Below are 26,359 nucleotides of genomic sequence, written 5' to 3' on the forward strand. Positions count from 1 at the left end.
AACATTCGCAATGGCCTATTTAGACGACATAATCATTGTGTCTCCTACACTTGAATCTCACTTAGAACACATAAGCACTGTATTTAATCGCTTAAGGCAGCACAACCTTAAACTTAAGCTAAGTAAGTGCAGCTTTATGCAACCAGAAACAAACTATTTAGGCTTTGTTGTCAGTGAAAAGGGTATAAAACCTGATCCTGAAAAAGTAAAAGCAATACGCAACTTGCCCACACCGGCTTGTGTGCGTGAAGTGAGATCATTCATCGGGATGATGGGTTACTACAGAAGAATGATCCCTGCATTTTCACGCATGGCTGAACCCCTAATTGCACTCACACGCAAATACGCCAGATTTAATTGGACTCCAGAATGTCAACAAAGTTTTCAAGCACTAAAAAATGACCTTACTGCTATTCCACATCTTGTTACCCTGATGTTACGAAAGGTTACGTAATATATACCGATGCGTCGGATACCAGTATCGGGGCAGTCTTGGTGCAAACTTGTGACCCAGAAGACAGCATTTTGCCAAATGTGCCTTGCGAAGGCCAATACACTTTTTGTCTCACAAATTAAGCCGCTCTCAGCAGCGATACTCCACGATAGAGAAGGAGGCTCTTGCATTGAAAATTGGGCTTGAATCTTTTGATGGGTACATTAGAAACGCTCCAGTGATTTGCCGGACAGACCATAAACCACTAGTCCATCTACTTAGCTCACCAATGACCAATAAGAAAGTTCAAATGTGGGCGTTAGCTATTTCAGGCTATGATGTGAAAATTGAATACATCAGTGGGCGTGAGAACACATGTGCTGACATGCTATCCCGCATGCCACACCCTCCTCTCAGTCCTGAGGAAGAGGCGGCAATTGACCGCTGTGTTGACATTAACGATAATACATTCCAGGTCAATGTCATTAACACCAACCTGATCAATCCCAAGGAATTTGTAAGTTATGTCCCAAATCCGCCCGAGGATGTTGCAAAACCAATTTTAGACCGAACAGACATAGACATGTCGAAAGAGCAATTAAAGGACGAATCGTTCAATCAGATAAGAAAGCAGTTACGAGTTCATGACCCAGCCAAAGCTATGAACAAATACGTAGTTTTAGATGATATCCTATATTATATCTCTGACCCAGACGGTGAACCCGTCCTCAGGCTATGTGTCCCATCCCACCTGCGAACCGCAGTACTTAAACAATATCACGAGCTAGGTCATCAGGGTGCGGACAAGTGTTATGACGCTATCAAGCGGAAATATTTCTGATCCAACTTGTACAAACATGTACTTGAATATGTTTCAAAGTGTGTAGTCTGTCAAATGAGATCGCAAAGCACACGAAAACCTCCGCTACAGGACACAGAAATACCTAACTACCCCTTTTCTAAAGTCAGTGTAGATATAACAGGCCCACTACCTCAGACATTGGCTGGAAACAAATATATACTAGCCTTTGTTGATTGGCTTACAGGCTATGCCGAAGTGTTCCCAATTAAGAATAAGACTGCAGAAACAGTCGCTCAAATAATTATTGAGGAGATTTTCCCTCGATACGGAACAATGAATACACTTCTTAGTGATAACGGAGGAGAATTTGTGAATGAGGTAATGGATTACGTAACTAAGGAATTAAACATACCAAAAATTGAAACAAGTTTTTATTCTCCAAATGCTAATGGTAAGGTTGAAAGATTCAACAGGAGTCTAAAAGATATTCTGTCTAAAACAACAGAACCACAAAACTGGGATGTAGGTCTGCAAGCTGCTGTAGCAAGCTATCGCTTCAGCCCTTGCGAAACTACAGGTTTTTCCCCGTTCTTTCTTATGTATGGTCGTGACCCTCAGTTACCTCTTGACAACTTACTCCGCCCGCGCAGGCGATACATGGGTGAACAAGAACATAAAATTGCCCTTGAGCAACAACACAAAGCATTCAGAGTTACTTATCAAAACATGAAAAAGGCTAAACGGAAGCAGGCAGAATATGCAAACCGTAATGCCACAGAGGTTACCTTAGATGTAGGCCAGGCAGTATTTCTAAAGAATAATGCCAGGAAAAGCAAACTTGATCATAGGTACACACCATATTATCGCATTGTTGAGAAAAAGACCCCACTCACTTTTGTACTAAGGCATGTACTTGATGGTACCACCGTCCATGCTCATGCTCGAAACATAAAAGCGGCCAATATAGATGAATGGGAAGCACCCAAGGTCAATATTGATAAAAGAACTAGGAAATCAACGTACGCAGTACCCCCCTCAGACTCTGAATCAACGCAGATAGCGACAATTCTATGTCAGACTCACAAACAGTCCCCCAAAAAGGTGACAAATAGGTTACGTCGCGAAAGAACTGATTCGTCTGCTAGCTCTGACAGCGACCCACCACTAGCAGAAATTCAAAGGAAACTACGTAGAAAAAGAGTACGGGAACAGTTATCGTCCTCTGATAGCACTGATAGTGAATCCGAGCTAACTAAGCTCAAGAAACAAGTGCAATCTAAACGCAATAAATCAATAACTAATGTCCCGACCGATACACCATACTCTTCAGAAAATGAAAACTCTACAAGCGAATCTCCCATGGAGGTTAACATGTTAAATGATCCGGAAATTAAACCTTCACTGCCGCAGTGTAAAACTACTGCTGAAATAGGACAGGTAAAATCGCCTGGAGGTGACATTAAGACAGCTTGTTCAAATTGCACGAACCAGTCGTCCGACGTAAATGACAAAAATGCTCAGGTCAAGACCATACTTGACGCTCTAGCTAAAATGTTGTAGAAAGGCTTCAGTTTATTTTGTATATATTTATGATTTCGTTTTGCATTTGACTCACAGGTCAAAGTAAGACAATAGCGTTTATATACATAAGAGTATATAGCCACAATTATTGTAATTTTAGTGGTCAATTTCGACTGCAATGTATAAACTTTATACAGTATTGTAATGACATTATTTACGAATATACTGCCTTAGGCGAATTAACTTGTGAAGACGGCCGCGGACTGTCATTGATATCTTGACTAAAAATCAACATAGACCAGTTTATGTTAAATTCACTGTATAATGATGTCCTTGTGAAACCAATAGTTGACAAAACAATTCGTTTGTCGTTTCAGGTCATCATTATGATTATTCAGATATATATTGCACTTTTGCTTGTCGTATTTCCCGAAGCCAATACTATCACGTTAAGAGATAACGTGGTGTTTATGAAGAGTAATCAGGTTACTTTCACTCGTAGTGCATGGAAATTAGCACTCACTCTAGACTTAGATCCCTATGACCAATTTATCACTAACATTTCTGAAGATGCTGATAAGATCGAAAGAACTATTAGGCAAACCATATTAAAATATGACGCTATTAAAACAAATCCGAACTTCGTGCTTACACTAAAAAGTTTAGAACAGGAACTGAGTCGACTTAAGTACACTTACTTAAAATTGCGCTCTAAATTCAATAACAACAAATTCATTAGGAATAAGCGATCATTGCTTCCATTTATTGGCTCATTATTTCACGGATTATTTGGCGTGAGCACGGATGATCAAATAAATGCTGTTAGGCGAAATGTTGCAAAACTGGCAGGAACTCAGGAAACAATCTGCATGTACTCGATGAAAGTTTAACAGTACTCAATGTTACGAACAAGGTGTGTCTGAAAATCGTGAAACAATTAATCAAATCCTTACATCCATGGAACAGTTACACACAGATTTGTCTAATTTCGAAGAAAATATTCACAAAGAATTAGTTAAATTCACAGAATTTGTACAAACATACCTTCAACTATCAAACCTGATTCAAAACTTCAAGGAACTAATTTCACGTGGCCTTAGCTTGTATGAACACCTTGAAATACAGTTAGATGCCGTTGCAATGTCTCATCTCGCACCAGCAATTATTGAGCCCGTTTCTCTCGCATCAATACTATCTGAAATTCGATCTAATTTACCGCCAATGTTACAACTACCGTATGATGAAAACACTCAACTGTGGTCTTATTACCAAATATGCTCTGTACTGGAATGTTAGTGGCCAACAAATTATTATTATTTTACATGTCCCTGTACTTGAACAATATGAACGGTTTAACATATATAAAGTGATAAACATGCCCATCGCAATACAAAGTAACAGCTCTCAAACACCAAACACACAAACACTACTTGCAAAATACCAACTTGAGGGCACAGGAATTGCATTTAATACAGATATGACACGATATGCCGTTCTGACTAACAGTGAACTGGCCAGCTGCTCAAATAAGGCCCTAGGTTATTGCGAGGTAAAGTCCGCCCTGTACTCCATACAAATGTCAAAACAATGTATGGTTCATTTATATTTACAAAATCGTAAGGAGATAAATACTTATTGCAACAAGATAGTCATGCCAAATGTTCGCCTACCACTTGCGACGAAAATAACCCCAGGTATTTGGTTATTTATCACTGACCATGCAGTAAGGTTATCTCTCACTTGTCAAGATGTTAGAGGTGTAACTTCGAGTCCATTGATTCTATCACCGCCTGCGGGCATCACTAAGTTACAACGAGGTTGTATAGCGAAAGGTGATTACCTTACTTTAACGGCTCACTCTAACTTTGACCTTCACCGACAAATAACAGACGAAACAGTTCGTCTTATAACCTCAAGTTTTAATATCAGTACAGAGATCCTGTGGGGTGATTTTGTAACAAAATTACCAAACTTTACAAAACAGGAACTACCTGAACACCTTAAGAGTCTACCAGAGATTCCAATGCCCTCTTTAATAAATGAATTAGCAAATTTAAGACAGGTCGAAATGCCTGAAGAGGGAGGATTACCTTTCTGGGTTTATGTTGCAATAATCTTAGTAGTACTTTTAATTTTGGGGATCATTATGTTCATATGTTGCAAATTTGTTAACCGTAAGGTACTTAAGGGTTGGCTTCGCCGAAATTCTGGAAGTAAAGGCAATAATAAATCTGACTACATGGTTGCTTGGAAGAAAGCGGATGCTGCCGACCCCTCGACTAAGGAAAATATCCTGATCTACAATCCAAAGTCGATTGAGGCTTCCGCTCCAACAGCTGGAAATGATTACGTCAAATTGTATCCAGACGTAGAAGAGAAATAATGTCGACATGAATTTATATGACTGATATATTCTGTACATAGTGATATTTGAGTTACAATTGTGGATTACGTATATTCTATATGAACTTGTGTTACTATATGATTTGAACTTTTAACAAGCGGAATGCTTGTACATAATGCAATTGACATGACATGTAAATAATTTTAGTCAGCGACGATGCCTCATTAGTGATGGACACTCTCTCGCAGTTTATCTGTATTTTCATCTAAGTGCGTTTTCTTCCTCCAGTTAACATTTACGACGGTTAAAAGTACGATACATTAGTTATCTAGAATGTGGACAATACCTGTACATTATATTTACAAATACAGCAACAGGACATTAGCTATGAAACGATAACATCTCCAAGCAGACACAAATTACTATTAAACTTTGGTTAAACTTTATATGATTACTCCATGCGAACATAGGTTATAACGAACATGTTATAACACAATATTGGTTTATCTACACGTTATTACTAAGGCCATGAGTATCGTAAACCCCTGTGACGGATATATCAGGCAGATATATGGCAGGGTCGACAGAATGTAAGCCCTTAGTCCTTGGTCAAGTTCGAGATCCAACTAGTCACCACTTCTAGGCCACTTCAACTACTCACCACTACCAAGAAGACCGATGGACACAGATGAAGAAAAATAAATCGCGTGGATTATTTTGTAAAATAAGAAAAAAAAAAAATAACTCGCGTGGATTGTATTTTCATTTAAATACTCTCTCATTTTGTTGTTAGGTTACCTTAATATTTTTAGTAGCTAGTAATTTAATCAAGCATATTTCAGAAATCATAATTTACCCCCGGCAAAACTTTGTCGAAATATTATTGTCAAATATTCGCATATCGCTTACTTGTAATTTACCTTATGTGCACTCAGCATAAAATGTATAGTGGACAAATACTTGTTAACGGTTTAAGGTGTTTGTTTACCGTTTAATTATTTTTGTTGCTCCTATTCTAGCATTTAGATTTTTGATCAGATTTTTGATTGCTGTTTTGCATTTAAGTTAAAAGCATTAAATCAATTAAATATGATTTAATCCTTTTTTTTAGAAAGGGGCGAATGTTATACTTTAACGTTTACCCAGGTCATTATGATATCTAGCATTCCATCTTTCATGTATATTCGTATATTTCAGTTTATACATGAAATACCTTAACCGGTCACACAGGTATACGCGTGACATTTAGTTGACCCGATCAAATGGGCATTGGTCAAACATATTTTTAGAAAGAAGTTAATAATAACTATGTCCTCATGTCTAGACAGTCAAAGGTCACATAATTGTTATAAAACCCATAGACCACGGTATCGTGGCGCGCACTGTTAGATAGATACTTGTAGAGTACACACATTATTTTCCAGCCACCAATTCTGCGTCAGGGTGTGCTGTATTGAAAGACATTTTGGGATTATATTACTATTAACTGTTTCATCTAGTTTGACTTGTATATACGTTGATACAGAGAGAGGCTCGCGTGTGATTATTTCTGCATATTCTAGTTAACAATTAATACATTATATAAAACCGACAGTGTGTTTGTTTATTTTCCATCTCTTCTCGTTTCACATACATATGAGCTCTTGATTACCCACCAAAGACACAACGCGAAGGAACAATATTCTATACGATCACGTAACACCAGCCGTAGGGTAACACTTGATTTTATTAGTAAACATACATTATTTACATTGATCTGATTTCATCAATTTAGAACTATTTTATTGTCGTGACTTAAATGGCGCTTACAAATTGTAATCTTTATACGGGGTACAGTAAAGAAAGTCTTCTTTATTAAAATGTTTGGCTCAAGTCAATTCTAATTTCATTTTAATTTTTGTCCGTGTTGTGAGCAATATTTAGTGATCCACAAAATATTTTATTCTTGTATACTACGGAAGTATCAAAATAAAAGCTCACTTGTCTAGGTTGACCTTCTCGTATCTGCAACCTCGCGCTCGGTTGGTCATCTCTTATTATTGGTGTTACTGGGCGGGCGCTCTTTAACCGTTAGAGGGGGCCTTGTACCATGTGGTCGGCCATTCACCTGGTCCATGGATTGACTGTGTCTTATATAAACAGGGTTGTTCAACTTATCGGCCATACGATTATTAGTGATCAGTCGAAAGTTGCATTTGTTATATGTACGTGTAGGTCCGTACATATTTTTATAATTTGTGGATCACTTTGCTACAAACCTCTAACACATGGGTTATGTTGAAACAGACATGTAAATCCCCCCTGTTTTCTTACGTTTCCAGTCTGCTGGTTAGCTCAGTCAATCGCTTGGATGGATTATATTATTATTGTAGCATAATTTGCTATAACCATTCCCTCGCACCGGTCCGTTTGTTCATATATTACACTGAAACAATTTTTTTCAATATTTTTGTGCGTTTGTTTGCTGAAGACTTTCTTGACTTACATCAGATTTTATTTTGATATCCGTGTTATGTTTCATTTCGTATTTACTTAATCTAGGAAGAATATTTTTGTTGATATATCATCTCATGTCATAGAGATCTCTGAGAGCATCTTTGCCTCGTTTCTCATTAGTGCGAAGTACTAGAACCTACAATTTCCTATTAGGTCTGGTATGTTCTGCGCTTATTTTCATAGTTTTCTGCACCTTCGCGCTGCTATGTTGCTTCCAGGCATTTTAGCTGGAGCTTTGTCTTTCATATTTTCTCATCAATTTCATATATACCATACTATATATTTACAATATGCCATAATTTTCATTTAAAAATTTACAATAAAGTCACGGCCTTATCCCACATAATTTTGTTTTGTTTTTGCTATATTACTTGGTACATTCACCTTTGTCTTAGAACCGATGAACTCCCTTATGCAGTCAGACCCGTACTGTAGACAGCCTCCAAAAATATAACCTGCTTACTATGGTCACACGTCACCGGTCTTGATAAAATATATGTTTTCACAAATACCGGTATTTTTCAGTCCCCAAGGGAGGTTTTGCAGCCGGGTTTGACTGTATATATATGTAAATACCCTAGCACCCATCCATAAATTAAGCAGATTCTTCAATTATCCGTATGCTTTAGCATTTTGTTTTTATATTTTGAGACATTTATGGCGTTACTTAACCTCCGCGCGAATCGAACGACATGACATGTGAAGTTTCGAACCCACTGTACTACGATAATACTTTACCTTAATGTGTCCATGCATTAAAAATACAACTTGAAACTTGGATTTGAAGATAACGGCGATTCCTGGTTTTAATATGTGTCCGTCCATACAATTCCTAGACTTGTTTTTCCTAGCAACAGAATAAGAAAAATAAACGCAGTACAAAATATTATTGTGAAAAAAAAAAAAGAAAAAAAAAAAAACATTCTGAATGAAATGAAAGTCCGTTTAATTTTTGTTGCATAGTATAAATAACGTGTTCTCGTAGACTTCTGTTCGAAAAAGGTCATTGTGTTTCATTAATTTTGATATTGTATCTAATGTTCGATAAAATAGATGTTTTACTAAATGATTTAATTCAACACTTTGTATAAACATACAGGAAGTTCGCATACATGTATCTTTCAACCCCGTCAAAACGAGATCCGATACATTACCACATTTTAACTAAATCATTCTGAATTAGTTATGTATCAGCATGTTTGAAAAAAAAGAAGAAATAGCCATTATGATTAAATCTGATATAAGAATTGCATGTTAAAAGTTAAGTTTTAAATTTACTATCTTAATGTGACTCAGTATATGGATTATCAGTCTTAATCTTTAAGTACCGTTAAAACTGGCTGTCAAACCAAGAGGAGACCGAAAATTGTTATGGTATGTATAGATACTCGACTTTGGGATTTAAACTCATAAAAACTCACGGTATATATTGGTTTAAAAATTTATAATGTAGCCATCTTTTATATCCTGATAACGTGATCGAGAAAACTGAATGAATTCATTACAGTATAAAAATGAATTTGTAGGGTTTGAAATAGTTCAGTATATACATGTATAAGAGACATTTTACCGCGGTGCATTAAACTGTCACGCAGCGTATCGTGCATATTCAAAATTGTGCGTCGTACAATAGCATTTCAGCGACCCGAGTGCAATAGTACGAAACTATGTTTCTAAAATCAATATATACGTTCTTTGATACCAAATATTCAACTAACTTGTAACATATGTTGTTTTGATTACCTGATTAAAAATAGGCGAACCTCTTGCGGCACAGGGGAAGAGTGTGTGTCTCCTTACCAGGTGGTCATTGGTTCAATTCCTTGTTTAAAAGGTATGTTGATTATTGAATTAACACTTTCCATTGCTAGCGAATACTGGCTAGAACCTCGCGAAATTGACTACAAGCGTATAAATAAGTTGGTACACTTCAGATAAAAAGAATAAGTTTGCTATGTCTTGTTTATAAATACGGTAGTCGAAATATTTATATAGATACATTAATAAAAAAGGATAAAAGGTAAAAGGATATATTTTTTTTTAAATGCGCCCACGCTGTTAAGAATGCTTGTAAGACAACATATATGTTTGTTTGTTTGTTTTGGGTTTAACGCCGGTTTTCAACAGTATTTCAGTCCTGTAACGGCGGGCAGTTAACCTAACCAGTGTTCCTGGATTCTGTACCAGTACAAACCTGTTCTCCGCAAGTAACTGCCAACTTCCCCACATGAATTATCAGAGATGGAGGACGAATGATTTCAGACACTGTCTTTTATCAAATCGTCACGGATGTATATCGGTAATTCATATATACAGTTCAACGGATATTAATAAATCTTATAACTGTCTTTTCTCGGATATTTTAAATGGAAACAGTATTACGGCATTAGAACCGGATGCTAAATATGCCACCGTTTAGTTATGCATATACGGTTTGAGAAAACCCCTATAGTAAATTAGCAGTCCGCGGTCCGCATCGAAGTAAGCTGAAAATCTCTATTACACGTAAAGAAAAGATTTAACGGGACTGACTTACTATTTCTATGTCGTCTAGAAAAGAATTAATGTCTACTGATATTCAGATAACATAATTATTCTATACACTATTGCCGATAGTACTTTGCTGGAGACACATTTTTAGACTTTCCAGTTTTTGATGATGGAGAAAAAAACAGGTACCCTTCAGGTATTTTTATTGTAGAACCAGCAATCTTGTTGATAGTATCAAAATACGTGATTAACAATATGTAGAATAAGTATTTTCCATTACCTCTCATGGATAGAATCCGTAAAACCAAGTCTTTTGTTATTTTATTTGGTTGCAATCTATATTTCAAAATGATTTTCTTACAGATTTTATTCATATGAGTTTAACAAGTTTCAAATATTTCGACATTCCAAAATGTTTCAAAAACCAACACAAGACTGAAGGCATGTCATAATATGGAACTACAATCTGTCTTAGGTCTGTTCACTGAAAGAAAGATTTTTGTCATTATAGTCATGTAACAAGTCAGTATGCTGAAAAAGTCTATGTAGTGGTTGAAAGCTATAGGTATTCAATCATCCTTGACACGTTTAAATATACCTTGACTTTTTACAAAAGTTCAAGTTTTGATTTATGGGTACGACACAATTTTGTATGAGCGATGATAATATATAATCTCAAACAGCGAGTAGGTAGATTTTTTATATACCTTAAAAGCTAATAACAATCGATAAGTTATGCAAATAAATACGTAGATGTAACAATTAAACAACAGTACCGAAGAACAAAGCGGTAGTCAAATTTTGAAGTCTTTGATTACACAATCCAATATAAATAATACAGTTCGTATCGCTTTAACTGTCACTTGAGAACAAATTATGACAAATATAGAGATGATCAATATGAAATTATCTATAAACTACGGCCTCTTGATAGGTCAAATACAAACAGAAGTATACATTTTGCGGATATTATCATACCCTAAAATCAAATATAACATAAGCATTATGCATAAACTTCATAGATATATATATGAGAGAATAAGAAATTGGATTAGTCCTTGTGCATATTAGTTTAGTTTTCACATGTTTTTGTGTTACATCATAACTATTTTATTGGAATTAGCAGGTTTGACAGCGCTGTATTGTTCTCTCTCGCAAGTAATACACTAGAGACATACATATAGATTGCTATCTGTCAACGCACCCTTTGATACCCTCATAAGCTGAAAAAAAAAAAAGTGACGTAATATTTGATAAATATTGTAACTCTTCCTTGGTTACTTCGTGACGAAGGACAACACTTTTAAAGGACAAACGTTAACTTTCTGGAGTTGGACAGAAGAATAACACCTCCGCTGTTTACGGTCAGTCATATGATCTTTTCTAATATAAAATTAAGAAAAAAACAAATAACAAATAATCAAATGTATTATTTTCCTTTATTATCTAATGTGTGTAAACACTGTTAGATATTCATTATGTTTTAAGAATAATTTATGTGTTACTAAATGATTCTCGAATTTATCGTCATACGTTTTGACAATTATATACAAAATCCTAATTTAGCAATAGATTATTTTTACAAGTATTATTAATGTGTAGAGAGTTTTTTTAATTTATTCGATTTTGTTCAGGTCTAATTAAGTGTTTTCTTTTACTGTTCAAAATTTCGTCTTCTTGGATTAAAAACTGAGTCGCAAGGTCTGATCACGGAAAGCATTTTGAGTATTCAAGAGTCATTTAGTACTAAATAGAATAAATCAAACATATATAAGTGGAGCTTTCTCAGATTTGTCGGAAAGGTTCTTTGCTAATATCATTCAATTATAGTTAAGTAAAAAGTCAAATGACTCACGCTTTATCGGGTCGCACGCAAGACATGGTCCCCTATCTTAAACGTACACGAAACAATTGGGTTCAAAAGGTATATATCCGAGATTGTTCAGTTCTTATCATATGGACAAAACTGTTTGCTTGAATGTGTCAGATTATCGCGCATTCTAATCGGGTTCATGTATCAAAGGTCAAGGTCATTCTTGCAGATCAATAATTTGACATGCATTTTGAGCAATAGTTTAGCTCGACCAGTCGAAAACTGTTGCACTCGTCGTCAACGTCGGTGTTAGTTTTAGATTAACTTTTTATTGCAAGTTTCCCAGTTTCACAATATCTTATTCAATACTGCTCCTTTTGTCATCAAACTATATTTAAAGGTAGGACCTGGTAAAGGACTTATGATAGCTTAGGGTCTGGTATCCCAACGGGCAGGACCACTGATGTCAAATATTGAAATTGTGCAGGTTAGGGTCTTATGTCAAGCTTCTTAATTTCACTATACTTTCTTAACTACTCCCATTGAAATCATCAAACCTCACAATAGGATTGATATGTGTAAGAGGTACAGTCATTTTGTTTTAGGGTAAGATACCCAAAATGTCAAGGTCATTTGGTCAGATTTTGTTATTGTTTTGTTAATGTTTGAAGGCACGCTTCTTAATACCGATGAGTCTTCTAAAATGTAAAATTTCATGTATCTCTTTTGAGGACCGAGACTGGAATATTGTTTGACGTCATGAATGAAAGTGCTATCAAGACTAAACGCTTTTATTCGCAATCTTGTAGAATAATTAATGATGTTGGTATTTTGCAACTTTTTGCTTTACTTTGTCTTTACATTTTACTGTACGTGTCAATTATTACACATCCATACGGACATTGTTGTAGGGTTTATATTTGGGAAGGCTGCGTGCTTGGACGTGGCAACTCAAATTTTCTGTCCTTGTTTTCAGATTTATAAATATAATGACTTGTGACTTATAAACAGGGTGGACGAATAAGTATCAGTAATAACAGTATACAGTACTTCTATCATAAGAAAATAATTTTACGTCTCTGAATTAAATAATGTAAGGGCTCACGGCTCACAAAAACATTTGAAAAATAACAAAGTTGTTCTGGAAGTTTACTGAAAATCTCTTAGATACTAGCATATTTTAAGCTGAAGAGATTCATTATATCTTAGCTTTAAGGATAACATGGTGTAATAGGCCTCAATTTCACCAAAAGCGCACATACAACTTGATAATGTAAGCTTCAACTAGATGTGTATCCATAGGACACAGGTGCCCCCTCCTGCCACTGTAACATGGTTTTATGACTCGTGTTAAATAATTTTAAGATGTTTGCAACACAAACTTTTTAGAACCTTATGTGTATTTTCACTTAGTTAGCCATAACTCTTGCCTAGCTGAGTAAAATCCTAAAGAGAACACTTCACAGGCTATAAAACAATCCTCTAATGTTACATGATTCTAGTTTATGTATATTTTAACATACATGTTTCACAAACGTTTTTTTTTTTGAGTAAGTATGGACAAGAAGTCTGGTCTTGTGTAATAAAAATATTTAAAAAAAAAATAAGTCAGGGGTCAAAACTCCTACACGACTGAATGAATCCGGACGCGAAACCCAAGGTGCACAACTACACATGCTGACCAACATTCCTGTAAAGTTTTGTGACTCTACGTCAAATACTTTTGGAGCTAAGCGCGACAAAACATTAAAATGACCAATATTTTACTAAGTCAGGAGCCATACCTCCTACACCACTGAATAAATCCGGACAAGAAACCTCAGGTGCACAACTACACATGCTGACCAACATTCCTGTAAAGTTTTTTGACTCTACGTCAAATACTTTTGGAGCTAGGCGAGACACAACATTCTCGGAAGGACGGACGGACGGACAAGCGCAAATCAATATGCCCACATTACTCATGGGGGCACAAAAATGTAAAACGATGGAAATAAGATGCATATTGACAAGTTATATAGTGACAGAAGTTCTCAAAAATTTCTTTTAGATTACCTCTCCTGTTAATTTTGGTTTTTCATGAGTTACTTCCCCTGGAAACTAGAAAAAAAAATGATTTTCTTCTTTTCCCTACGGGGAATTTTAGATTTCATTTTGATGTTTTCTTCAGAATCATCTAAATTAATGCAGCTTTCTACCGCAAAATTTTCTCGAAACTCAAGTTCAGATTCTCATAAACAAAGAAATTTTATATTTCCCATAGGCATCATTGTTAACTTTAATATCGATTATCTCTCCCAAAAATGATAAAATTTGAAAAATCTGTCTGTGAAAAGTTTTTAATTTTCAATATCTTTAAAGTGACTAAATTTCATTTCAATATTACCATCCAGTTACAAGATATGAAATATAGCGATTACACCATGTTATCCTTAATATCAAAATGATAAGATTTCTTATTCTCTTTCTTATAGCATATTGTGAAAATGTGTTCGTCAATCTTTGTACTTTCCATTTTCTTTTTTATTCAGTTTTATTATCATTTTTATTGTGAGTGGAGGAGGAAGCACTTAGATTTGCCATTGTCCTTACGTCTGTCCGTCCGTCCAAATTTGTGTTGTGTTTATCTAAAAAAGTATTTGACCAAGAGTCATCACATCTCATTTTCATTCAGCATGTAAATTTGTGCGTCTGGTCTTTTAATTGGGATTTCTTAAAGCCAAAGAGTCATTGACTTAGTAAAGAATATGCATAAAAGCCTGAAAGTTTGTGTTCATGTATGTACAAAGTATTTGATCTAAGCTTAAAAAGTGTACCGCATATATCTTTCTATTCTATTCTCATTTGGTTTGTTAGTGTTCCTCATACACACCTGTCCACTTTATTGTCACAACTGTACTACAATTCCTGCCCCCACCACAATACACGCACGAAATCTTTTTTCTTTTGAGTTTACTGTTCACTCAAGCAAAATGTGTCGACGAAATGCACGAGAAAGCTTTATAGAAGATTCATTGAAATCGGTCCGTGGTTTTAGATACGAAGTACGGGCAAACTAAAAGCGAATGACTTAAAAACACATAGATGACTAAGTCAAAAAAATGACACGTCTTCTATGAGCAGGAGAGAAATGACTTAAATACCAAATTTACAAATTATAGGAAATGCATGTTTTAAAATGCTTTTTGTGATATTTTTAAAAATATATATAGATTCGACCTCTTGACCAAGATAACGCTCATATACGTAATATATAATGGTAGTAATTTACGTTAAGAAATCGTTATGTGGAAAATATATCTGTTGATAAATGTTAATCATAAAAATAATAATAAATGTTACTTTTAAGGCTGTCCGAGATAAAATAGGTCATCTATTGCAATATAAAAAACAAAGACAAATATCAAACAGGGAATGCCACGGACCAAAAACGCAGCCTCCTCATAACAAAACCCCCAGCACGCAGACGCGTGCACCACACACACACACACGCACACACACACACACACACATAAAGCCAACACATAAGGACAAATCGAACAAACAATGGAACACAGTGGGGCACCGCCTTGGAACGGTCAGTGGCAAAAACACCACTGGGGAGCTTAAACCGGTTTATGGTGCGCACCCAACCTCACTCTTACCCCCACCATGCTCCAAAGACACGGGACAGTGTTAATAAAAGTAATCCCGTCCAGGTGAATCTCTTACACACGTAATGGAAACAAAAAGGCATGGCATGTAAAACACAAAAAATGCTCGTGTATAAATATATAAAAAGCAAACCTTAAGAACCCAAAACGAATGTACTCAATGCCTTTTCAGAAGACAGAACAACAAGAGAAACACCCTTAAGGGCCCGACGAAACAGGCCAAAAGACAAATATCAAAACAGTTCAGTCCTGGTAGGATTTAAAAACTGCTTATCATAGAGTCCTCCCCCTCTTCCGTCAGACGCAATCAAAGAGGGAAGCGTAGTGTCCAACTGTAAACGGGTTGAACACTAAACATGCGGTATGTCTCAAAACAGTTGGGTCGTAACCTCTTTTAATAAAACGTTTGATAATTTTACCAAATACATTTGGAAAATTACCATGACCCAAGATCTTACGAAGTTTGTAAACCACATCCACATAAAAAACGGGTTTAGAAATACCTTCTCGCAGAAGTGTCTTTAAATTACTATTGAATTTTAAAACTAAATCAGAATTACGATAGTAAAATTTAGCAAAATATTTACGCAATTTGTAATAACGGTAGCCTTGCTGAAGAAGTTTAATATATTGATTAAGTTCATTGAAATGCTTGACATGACTACACGCTCTGGCAAACCGAATTAATTGAGAAATATATACCCCATAAGATGTAGCCTGAGGTACATCCCCATCCAAATGGGGAAAACTAAAATTAAAATCATCCCTCTTGTCATAAATTTTGGTATGTATAATATTGTCATAAATAGAGAGATGTAAATCTAAAAATGAAGCATCAGTATCCGAATTGTTAGTTTTAATTAACTGAAGCTCCCTAGGATAAATAGTACCCACCAATTGACCAAAAAACGGATTATCCATATTAAGAATATCATCCAGATAGCGTGATGTATTATTAAATGCAGTTATAATATCTGCCTGCGTATCTGGAGAAAGGCTCAACATAAAGTCTCTTTCATAACAATATAAAAACAAATCTGCGACAAGGGGTGCACAATTTTGTCCCCATGGGAATACCAACAACTTGTCTAAAAACTGCATTCCCAAACCTGATGTAAATGTTGTTCAATAAAAAGGAAATGGCTTTACAAACTTCGTCACAGGTCTACATTGTATAATGTTTAATAATATTGCTAGTAAAAAAAGCTTTATCAAAATTGCAAGCGATAAATGTAGCATTCTCTCTGGCAAAAGTCTTTTGAATTAGGGCAGTTAGTTTGTCATTTATTAAGTTATGTGTTAAAGTGGTATACAAAGTAGAAAAATCGTATGTACTGACTGTAGATCCCTTGTAATTATTTATCCCCCCGCCAAAGGCGAAGGGGATATTAGAAATGCTCTCCGTCCGTGCGTGCGTCCGTGCCCGCGAAATGATGGTTAAGTGACTGCATAACGGTACTTTCTCTTTGATGTCATTCCGTTCTGTTTATGTGACCTTTTTCTTTTTATGTGACTGTTAGAACAATAGAGAGAACAATGGGGGTGTCACATAAATACCGTTTCGTTAGAACGTCCGTCCGTGTGTCCGCAACGATCTTTGTCCGGAGCATAACTCCAAAAGTACTGGAGGGATTTTCTTCAAACTTCATACAATGATAGAACACATTGGGAGGAAGTGCAGTGTGCAAGAACAATAACTCTATCTTGCCTATTTTTTGAGATATTCTCCTATATCATATTTTCTTAAAAAATTTTGTCCGGAGCATAACTCCAAAAGTACTGGAGGGATTTTCTTCAATCTTCATACACTGATAGAACACATCAGGAGGAAGTGCAGTGTGCAAGAACAATAACTCTACCTTGCCTATTTTTGAGTTATTCCCCTTTATCTTATTTTCTTAAAAATTTGTCCGGAGCATAACTCCAAAAGTACTGACTGGAGGGATTTTCTTCAAACTTCATACACTGATAGAACACATTGGGAGGAAGTGCAATGTGCAAGAACAATAACTCTACCTTGCCTATTTTTTGAGTTATTCCCCTTTATCATATTTTCTTAAAAATTTGTCCGGAGCATATCTTTTTCATGCATGAAGGGATTTTGATATATCTTGGCACAAATGTTCACCACCACGAGATGGAGTGTTGTGCGCAAGAACCAGGTCCCTAGTTCTAAGGTCAAGGTCACACTTAGAGGTCAAGGATACAAGAATGAAAACCTTGTCCAGAGTATTTCTTCTTCATGCAAAGAGGGATATTGATATAACTTGGTACAAATGTTTACCACCACGAGACAGAGTGTCATGCACAAGATCCAGGTCTAAGGTCAAGGTCAGACTTAGAGGCCAAAGGTCAGATACAAAAATGACTTTGTCCGAAGCATTTCTTCTTCATGCATGGAGGGATTTTGATGTAACTTGGCACTATTACACACCATCATGAGACGAAGTGTCATGCGCAGTTCCTTTTTTTAGAATTACTTCCCTTTGTTGTTACTTTAAATAGCTTTTATTGTAACTTTTTCATTACTGGTCGTAGGGAAAAATCGAGACCACTTTTCTGTAGTACAACATGCATGCTACATCCAATTTTGAGGTGTATTTTAACCAATCTATACCTAGTAAAGATTTTTGTGTGGACTTTTTTTTAAGATTAACTTCCCTTAGTTGTTACTATAAATAACTTATATTGTAACATTTTTAGCTCACCTGTCACAAAGTGACAAGGTGAGCTTTTGTGATCGTGCGGCGTCCGTCGTCCGTCCGTGCGTCCGAAAACGTTTGCTTGTGACCACTCTAGAGTTCACATTTTTTGTGAGATCTTTATGAAAGTTGGTCAGAATGTTCATCCTGATGATATCTAGGTCAAGTTCGAAACTGAGTTACGTGCCATCAAAACCTAGGTCAGTAGGTCTAAAAATAGAAAAACCTTGTGACCTCTCTAGAGGCCATATATTTCAAAAGATCTTCATGAAAATTAGTCAGATTGTTCACCTTGATGATATCTAGGTCAAGTTTGAAACTGGGTTATGTGCTGTCAACAACTAGGTCAGTAGGTCTAAAAATAGAAAAACCTTGTGACCTCTCTAGAGGCCATATATTTTACAAGATCTTCATGAAAATTGGTCAGAAGGTTTAACTTTGATGATATCTAGGTCAAGTTTGAAACTGGGTCACGTGCCATCAAAAACTAGATCAGTAGGTCAAATAAAAGGAAAACCTTGTGACCTCTCTAAAGGCCATATTTTTCATGGGATCTGTATGAAATTTGGTCTGAATATTCATCTTGATGATATCTAGGTCAAGTTTGAAACTGGGTCACGTGCGGTCAAAAACAAGGTCAGTAGGTCTGAAAATAGAAAAACCTTGTGACCTCTCTAGAGGCCATATATTTCATGAGATCTTCATGAAAATTGGTCAGAATGTGCATCTTGATGATATCAAGGTCAAGTTCGAAAGTGGGTCACCCGCAATCAAAAACTAGGTCAGTAGGTCAAATAATAGAAAAACCTTGTGACCTCTCTAGAGGCCATAATTTTCATGGGATCTGCATGAAAGTTGGTCTGAATGTTCATCTTGGTGATATCTAGGTCAAGTTCGAAACAGGGTCATGTGCGGTCAAAAACTAGGTCAGTAGCTCTAAAAATAGAAAAACCTTGTGACCTCTCTAGAGGCCATACTTGTGAATGGATCTCCATAAAAATTGATCAGAATGTTCATCTTAATGATATCTAGGTCAAGTTCGAAAGTGGGTCACGTCCCATCAAAAAATGGATCTTCATGAAAATTGGTGTGAATGTTTATCTTGATGATATCTAGGTCAAGTTTGAAACTGGGTCAACTGCGGTCAAACACTAGGTCCGTAGGTCTAAAATTAGAAAAATCTTTAAACCTCTCTAGAGGCCATATTTTCCAATGGATCTTCATGAAAATTGATCTGAATATTCACCTTGATGATATCTAGGTCAAGTTCGAAACTGGGTTACGTGCCGTCAAAACCTAGGTCAGTAGGTCTAAAAATAGAAAAACCTTGTGACCTCTCTAGAGGCCATATATTTCAAAAGATCATCATGAAAAGTGGTCAGATTGTTCACCTTGATGATATCTAGGTTAAGTTTGAAACTGGGTCATGTGCTGTCAAAAACTAGGTCAGTAGGTCTAAAAATAGAAAAACCTTGTGACCTCTCTAGAGTCCAAATATTTCAAAAGATCTTCATGAAAGTTTGTCAGAACGTTTACCTTGATGATATCTAGGTCGAGTTTGAAACTGGGTCACGTGTCATCAAAAACTAGGTCAGTAGGTCAAATAAAAGGAAAACCTTGTGACCTCTCTAAAGGCCATATTTTTCATGGGATCTGTATGAAAGTTGGTCAGAATGTTTAACTTGATGATATCTAGGTCAAGTTTGAAACTGGGTCACCTGCAATTAAAAACAAGGCCAGTAGGTCTAAAAGTAGAAAAACCTTGTGACCTCTCTAGAGGCCATATATTCCATGAGATCTTCATGAAAATTGGTCAGACTGTTCATCTTGATGATAGCTAGGTCAAGTTCGAAAGTGGGTCACCCGCAATCAAAAACTAGGTCAGTAGGTCAAATAATAGAAAAACCTTGTGTCCTCTCTAGAGGCCATAATTTTCATGGGATCTGCATGAAAGTTGGTCTGAATGTTCATCTTGGTAATATCTAGGTTAAGTTCGAAACAGGGTCATGTGCGGTCAAAAACTAGGTCAGTAGCTCTAAAAATAGAAAAACCTTGTGACCTCTCTAGAGGCCATACTTGTGAATGGATCTCCATAAAAATTGATCAGAATGTTCATCTTAATGATATCTAGGTCAAGTTCGAAAGTGGGTCACGTGCCATCAAAAAAATGTATCTTCATGAAAATTGGTCAGAATGTTGACCTTGATGATATCTAGGTCAAGTTTGAAACTGGGTCACGTGCCTTAAAAAACTAGGTCAGTAGGTCAAATAATAAAAAAACCTTTTGACCTCTCTAGAGGCCATACTTTTCATGGGATCTGTATGAAAGTTGGTCTGAATGTTTACCTTGATGATATCTAGGTCAAGTTTGAAACTGGGTCAACTGCGGTCAAACACTAGGTCAGTAGGTCTAAAATTAGAAAAATCTTTTGACCACTCTAGAGGCCATATTTTTCAATGGATCTTCATGAAAATTGATCTGAATATTCACCTTGATGATATCTAGGTCATTTTTGAAACTGGGTCACGTGCGGTCAAAAACTAGGCCAGTAGGTATAAAAATAGAAAAACCTTGTGACCTCTCTAGAGGCCATATTTTTCATGATCTTCATGAAAATTAGTGAGAATATTCACCTTGATGATATCTAGGTAAAATTCAAAACAGGGTCACGTACCTTCGAAAACTAGGTCAATAGGTCAAATAATAGAAAAACCTTATGACCTCTCTAGAGACCATATTTCTCAGTGGATCTTCATGAAAATTGGACAGAATTTTTATCTTGATAATATCTAGGTCAAGTTCAAAACTGGGTCACATGGGCTCAAAAACTAGGTCACGATGTGAAATAATAGAAAAAACGACGTCATACTCAAAACTGGGTCATGTGGGAAGAGGTGAGCGATTCAGGACCATCATGGGCCTCTTGTTATAATTGACCATAGGGAAAAAACAAGACCACTTTTCTGTGGTACAGCATGAATGTTACTTTCCAATTTTAGGTGTATTTTAAGATATCTCTACCTGGTAAGGAGTTTTTGTTTGTGGACTTAGAAAAACAAAAGACTTACAATGATTACTAAACAACCACAAAATTAAAATTCCATTTGCAAATACAGCTGCTAGAGTAAAGAAATTTGCTGTGACGGGCGTATATTGTGACATTCTGGCACTCTTGTTCCCTGCTAGTTTTCCATTCCTTCTTTTTACAGTAGCCATATAGAAAAACATCATAGCTATACTGTTCATGAAAATTAATAAAATTTAGCAGTAAACCACCTCACCACTGAAAAATTCTTTCTTCCACATCTTTAAAACCCCTGATGTGGACCACAACTAAACGGTTTTTCAAAGCTTTTCCTAAAATTAATACTTTCAGACACTAACTTGCCAGGAACTTTAGCCTTCAATTATAATATGCCCGGCGGGGGGGATTGGCCATGTCTAACATGGCTCTTGTTAATTGTAAACTTATCCAGGATTTCGCTAGAATTTTTAATCGACCAAAATAAGTGTTTACCAGAGTTTTCGTATACTTTATCGCAGTATCTTTCCACGTCGGCTTTCACAGCAGTTAGACATGATGTTATTAGTTTTGAAATATTTGTAGTTGTACAAGAGCTTGAATTAGCGATGAAGCGAGCTTTATATGGTTGTTTATGCAATTAAGGAATCCAGTACATGGTCAGTAGTTTAATTTGTTGATCGTCTATACGAACTTTTAAATTAGAAACTTCAGTGATGTGATCAGTGACCAACTTATTTTCAACAGAAGGACTCAATGTATAAGTTTTAGTGCTATTTAGTTCGTTTTGTAAAACAGTAATATAATGTAGGCGTTAAATGATGATAATATTGTTGGCCGCCTTGTCTGCTGGAACTAAGACATACTTAGAATGAAATTCTTGGATTTCCTTTTTCAAATGTCTTAAAGTAAACTTGGGTTTTGGTGGAAGTAGGTGTTCATTAGTTTGATAAAATTTTATCCGAGAATCAACAATGTTAAAAGTATTTCGTTTCCAAGACGTTAATGCATTGGGATCAGCGTTCTCACGACGATACCATTTAACACAGAAGGTTTCTATGGATTCCGCAATCTGACCACGACAAGCATCAAAATCAATAGTTGAAGAAATTCTATATTTAGGTCCTTTAAAGAATAAATTACGAATACGTTTGTCTTTAATAATATTAAAATTACCAGTGATGACATGACCTGCATCTGAATAGCAAAATTTTGAGTTTTTACATTCGCAGTAAGAAGGGGTATTTGTTTGAACATCTAAGTCGGAAACAATTTTATTGTAATTGAATATAACATTTCTTACAGGTGCTTTATATTTATAACAGATAATAGGAACTTCGGAGTTTCTGAAATATTTAGGCACAGAATCAATGACACGTTTATCACGAAATATACTGGGTACATATATGAAGTCAATACCTTTATTCAAGAAATAAATTTTAAGAAAATGTCTCTCATGGTCAGATTGGGTGTCAATATGTGGACGGAGAACATGTTGTGTGTAACTTTGAATAAGATATGATACAGTGTAAAACGGATCTGTTTGAATAACATACTGGTCCGCTTCCTCGTCTAGCTTTTTAAGAGACTGTACAGATAAAGATGTAAGACGAGAAAGCATTGAATGTTTACCAGAGTTTGAAAGAATTAAATCGAGGTCTGCAACAGATATATTGACTTTAGATTTGCGCTTAACAATACACACTTATTTTACATTTAAGGTATGTCATCTACGTCGTATCAGATTGTCACGTCTGCAGATGAGTCAGAAAAACCAAATGGATTGGAAGAAGACTTAAAGAAGGCTCATCTTACCATAAATTATTTGAAAAGGCAAAATGGCTCGCTAAAACAAAAACTTGATGATGGCCATCGCAAATTTGAAAGAGAAAAATCTGTTATTCAAATTGAAAAAGGTAGAGAAATAACAAAACAAAAGAAAGACAATGATAAGCTTAAAACAGAACTTAATATACAAAAGAAGGAGAAAGTGAAATTGGCCGACCAATTTCAGAAAAGTCTTGCCGATTGGAAGTCACGTGTTGATTCTCTTGAAGAAAATTTGATACAGAAAGAAAAGGAACTGAGTCGATTGAACCTGGAGTTACAACAGCAAGAAGATAAAAAGATGACATTTATCCAGTATGACAAACAACTAGAACAGTTAACAGAACAATATAGGCAGCTTCAGAATGAGATCGAAGCAGCAAATGACGGGGAAAAAGAGAAAACATTCAATTCAAACGACATGGGACCCCTCATTGTCGAGAAACAGGATGTTCTAATGAAATATATGACTACGCATGTAGAACAAAGCAAATTTTATCAAGAGGAAAACAGGGATGCCTTTCAGCAATTAAATGCAAAATTAGATACATTGAAAAGTAGTGAAGAAAAAAAGGAGCAATCTGTAGGAAGAGAAATCCAGGGGATAGAAAGAACACCATCACCGCCTAAACCCACAACTCGAGGGCAAGTGAGACTTCGACGAGATAAGATAACGGCTAAGTTTCCTGTCACTACCCAGAAAAAACCTTTCACTGTATCAAAAGTTCCAAGTCCTCAATGAACATTGTACAATATAGAAGATCACATCTGCGAAAGTCATAAATTGAACATATATATAAAGTGATACTGATTTGGAGGGAAAAGATTTGCTAGTTTTCATCACTCTTCACAACAACTACAAATTAGAATTCTTCAGAAAGCTTTTTTCTCTTATAAATGTCGATCTTTTAGATAATGTTTCAATGCGATTAAAACCGTTTAAGATACGTGTTTTGAGAGACGTTCGATCCGTTTGGTTATTCAGACTTAGTGAAAAAAGTACAATATATAATCGTGAAAAGAATGTTTAAAATCAGATGGTTCGTTTTATAGCAATTTAACTTTAAGAAATGTAAAATATTTTCTACTGGAAAAAAAGTAATTCGAATGTTCAACGGCCAACTTCTTGCAGCCTACTCAGTATATGGTCATCGGTAGAATACAGCTATACATTTCTGTAGAACACATTCATTTTACTGATTACTGAATTAATCACTGACTATTAAAAGGACATTGACAGCATTATGACACTGTTATAACTGTGCGGCGTGATCTTACTAAATTGTTCTGTACTTCATACATTGAACTGGTCATGGGAAGAACATACTCAAACGTTGAGAATTTAAAATTTGATTTAGATCTACATATGTTTTAAGTTATAAAATATGTTTAATAATTTTGTTTATTAAATTGTTCTTTTACAAAACGTCAATTCGAAAAACATAAACTAAGTAACCGTTTTAACAAGAAATACTTGGTTTTCAAAGGAAAATATTATGATGTTCATTTTATACAAATCAAGAATGAATACACAATATGTTTTAATCGTATAGTAATACAAGCCGTAGTTGCAATATCATATTTAAATATCTATCTGACATTGTTTGAGGATGTTTGGATTTTTAAAACATCATGTACATTTTGACTTAAAAACAGTTTTTCTTGTTCTAAAGGATCACAGTTGTATGTTGAGCATCATTTTCTCATATATGCCATTTAGTTCATAAATGATTAAGATTTTGCACTGAGTAAAGTGCAATTTTATACAGACACATATGTATTTATTGTATAAGAAAGAGAAACAATTATCAACTAAACGTGTTTTGTTGACTGCGCATTATACATTTAGTTAGTTCGGAGGACCGTGTATGTAAACAGCATCTACGTACATGCGAGTTTAGGTTTTCAAATCCAGTTATGGATCTCCAAACTGGACTGGTAACAAACGAGTTTTGTCTATTATTTGCACCTACTTTCTTTTTTTTCGGGCGTATTTAATTAATTATATAAATGTATAAATAAAACGCCTAATCGCAATTTCATTGAGCTATTCTCATTTATGTTTATATATTGTGATTTATTGTGAAAGTAAAATAAATGTATTCTGCATTATACCAATGCTAGATGTTATATACCCTGCGACATAAAAGAAATGCATTTTATGATTTAGAACACTTATTTACGCTCATCTTGCTACATAATCTAGATTTATTCAACACCTTTCATGAACATCACGCTTCCCCTAGCATCAATTAACACAATCGGTGATATTTTTACATTATTTTAGAACGGTGGAAACGTCCTGGCTCTGCTATATCAACAAGTTATAATTTGTATTAAACTTTCAACCACGTAATTTTGATTTACATCAGGGATTATCAAAAATCATGAAATGCCAGATCGGGATGGTCAAGAGCTTTTCCTAGCCACTATAGACAGGGATGCAACGTAAGTAACTGCGGGTCAATGCAATTGTCTTTGGATGTATCTTTTCATTTTCTTTAAAATTAAAAATACTTCCGAATTTCAGGTAATGAATTTAAGTTGAAGCTTCAATGGTTACGAAATTGTAAAAATAAATTTGGAAGGTACTTTACTCTGGAAGCACAGATGTTATGATTAAAAGCTGGCATTGCTCGTGTAATCAAATACGACATGCAGATTGAAGCTTAAATGGTTACTGCGTACATTATGATAAATTATTTGGTGAGAACAGAATCTTAATAGGAGTTTCGTTAAAAAGACGTCATCAGATATTGCTTGTCCTGGTAGCCAAATTCGTGTATCACTATAGGTATTCAATGTTTTACTTTTCTCGTCAGCTATGAACACTGATGTAATAAATAAAATGCATTTGCGAAATCAGAATATATTTGCTTTTCGTGTATTTTTTAAACATTATATCAAATTGTATCTAAACATTCGCTTTTCTTGTTACAAATGTAGATTTCGTTTCATCTGGTTTATTTCATTTGCATAATTTATGTATACGTTCGTTGATTTTCAATGACCAAAACTGCTCCTAGTTTGTACGTTACGCTTCACATTATGTAATGTTTTAATCTAGGCTTGGTATGCAAGAATCATATACTTTGGTTTCATGACCTTCTTTTTCTTCTTTTACAGTATAAGAACTCACTAAGATATTGTCGCTCAATGTCAAATGTTACGTGAATATGCTCTGTTAATCAATATTCAGTACTAAACTATATATACTTTCCATTCAGTTGTCAGAAGTAGGGATTGATGATTCGA

The 26,359-nt window shown here is 35.4% G+C and overlaps 1 protein-coding gene across 1 annotated transcript; it reads left to right on the top strand.

Moving 5' to 3' along the window:
* The first annotated feature begins 11,267 nt into the window (after nt 1-11,267).
* Nucleotides 11,268-25,218, top strand: LOC123544268 (RUN and FYVE domain-containing protein 2-like). The gene is made up of 2 exons (XM_045330335.2): nt 11,268-11,450; nt 22,999-25,218. Exon 2 carries the CDS (start codon nt 23,001-23,003, stop codon nt 23,844-23,846), a length of 846 nt encoding a protein of 281 aa, XP_045186270.2. The 5' UTR covers nt 11,268-11,450; nt 22,999-23,000; the 3' UTR covers nt 23,847-25,218.
* Nucleotides 25,219-26,359: the final 1,141 nt, after the last annotated feature.

This window comes from Mercenaria mercenaria, unplaced genomic scaffold (assembly GCF_021730395.1).
Source record: "Mercenaria mercenaria strain notata unplaced genomic scaffold, MADL_Memer_1 contig_3637, whole genome shotgun sequence".
Classification (NCBI taxonomy): domain Eukaryota; kingdom Metazoa; phylum Mollusca; class Bivalvia; order Venerida; family Veneridae; genus Mercenaria; species Mercenaria mercenaria.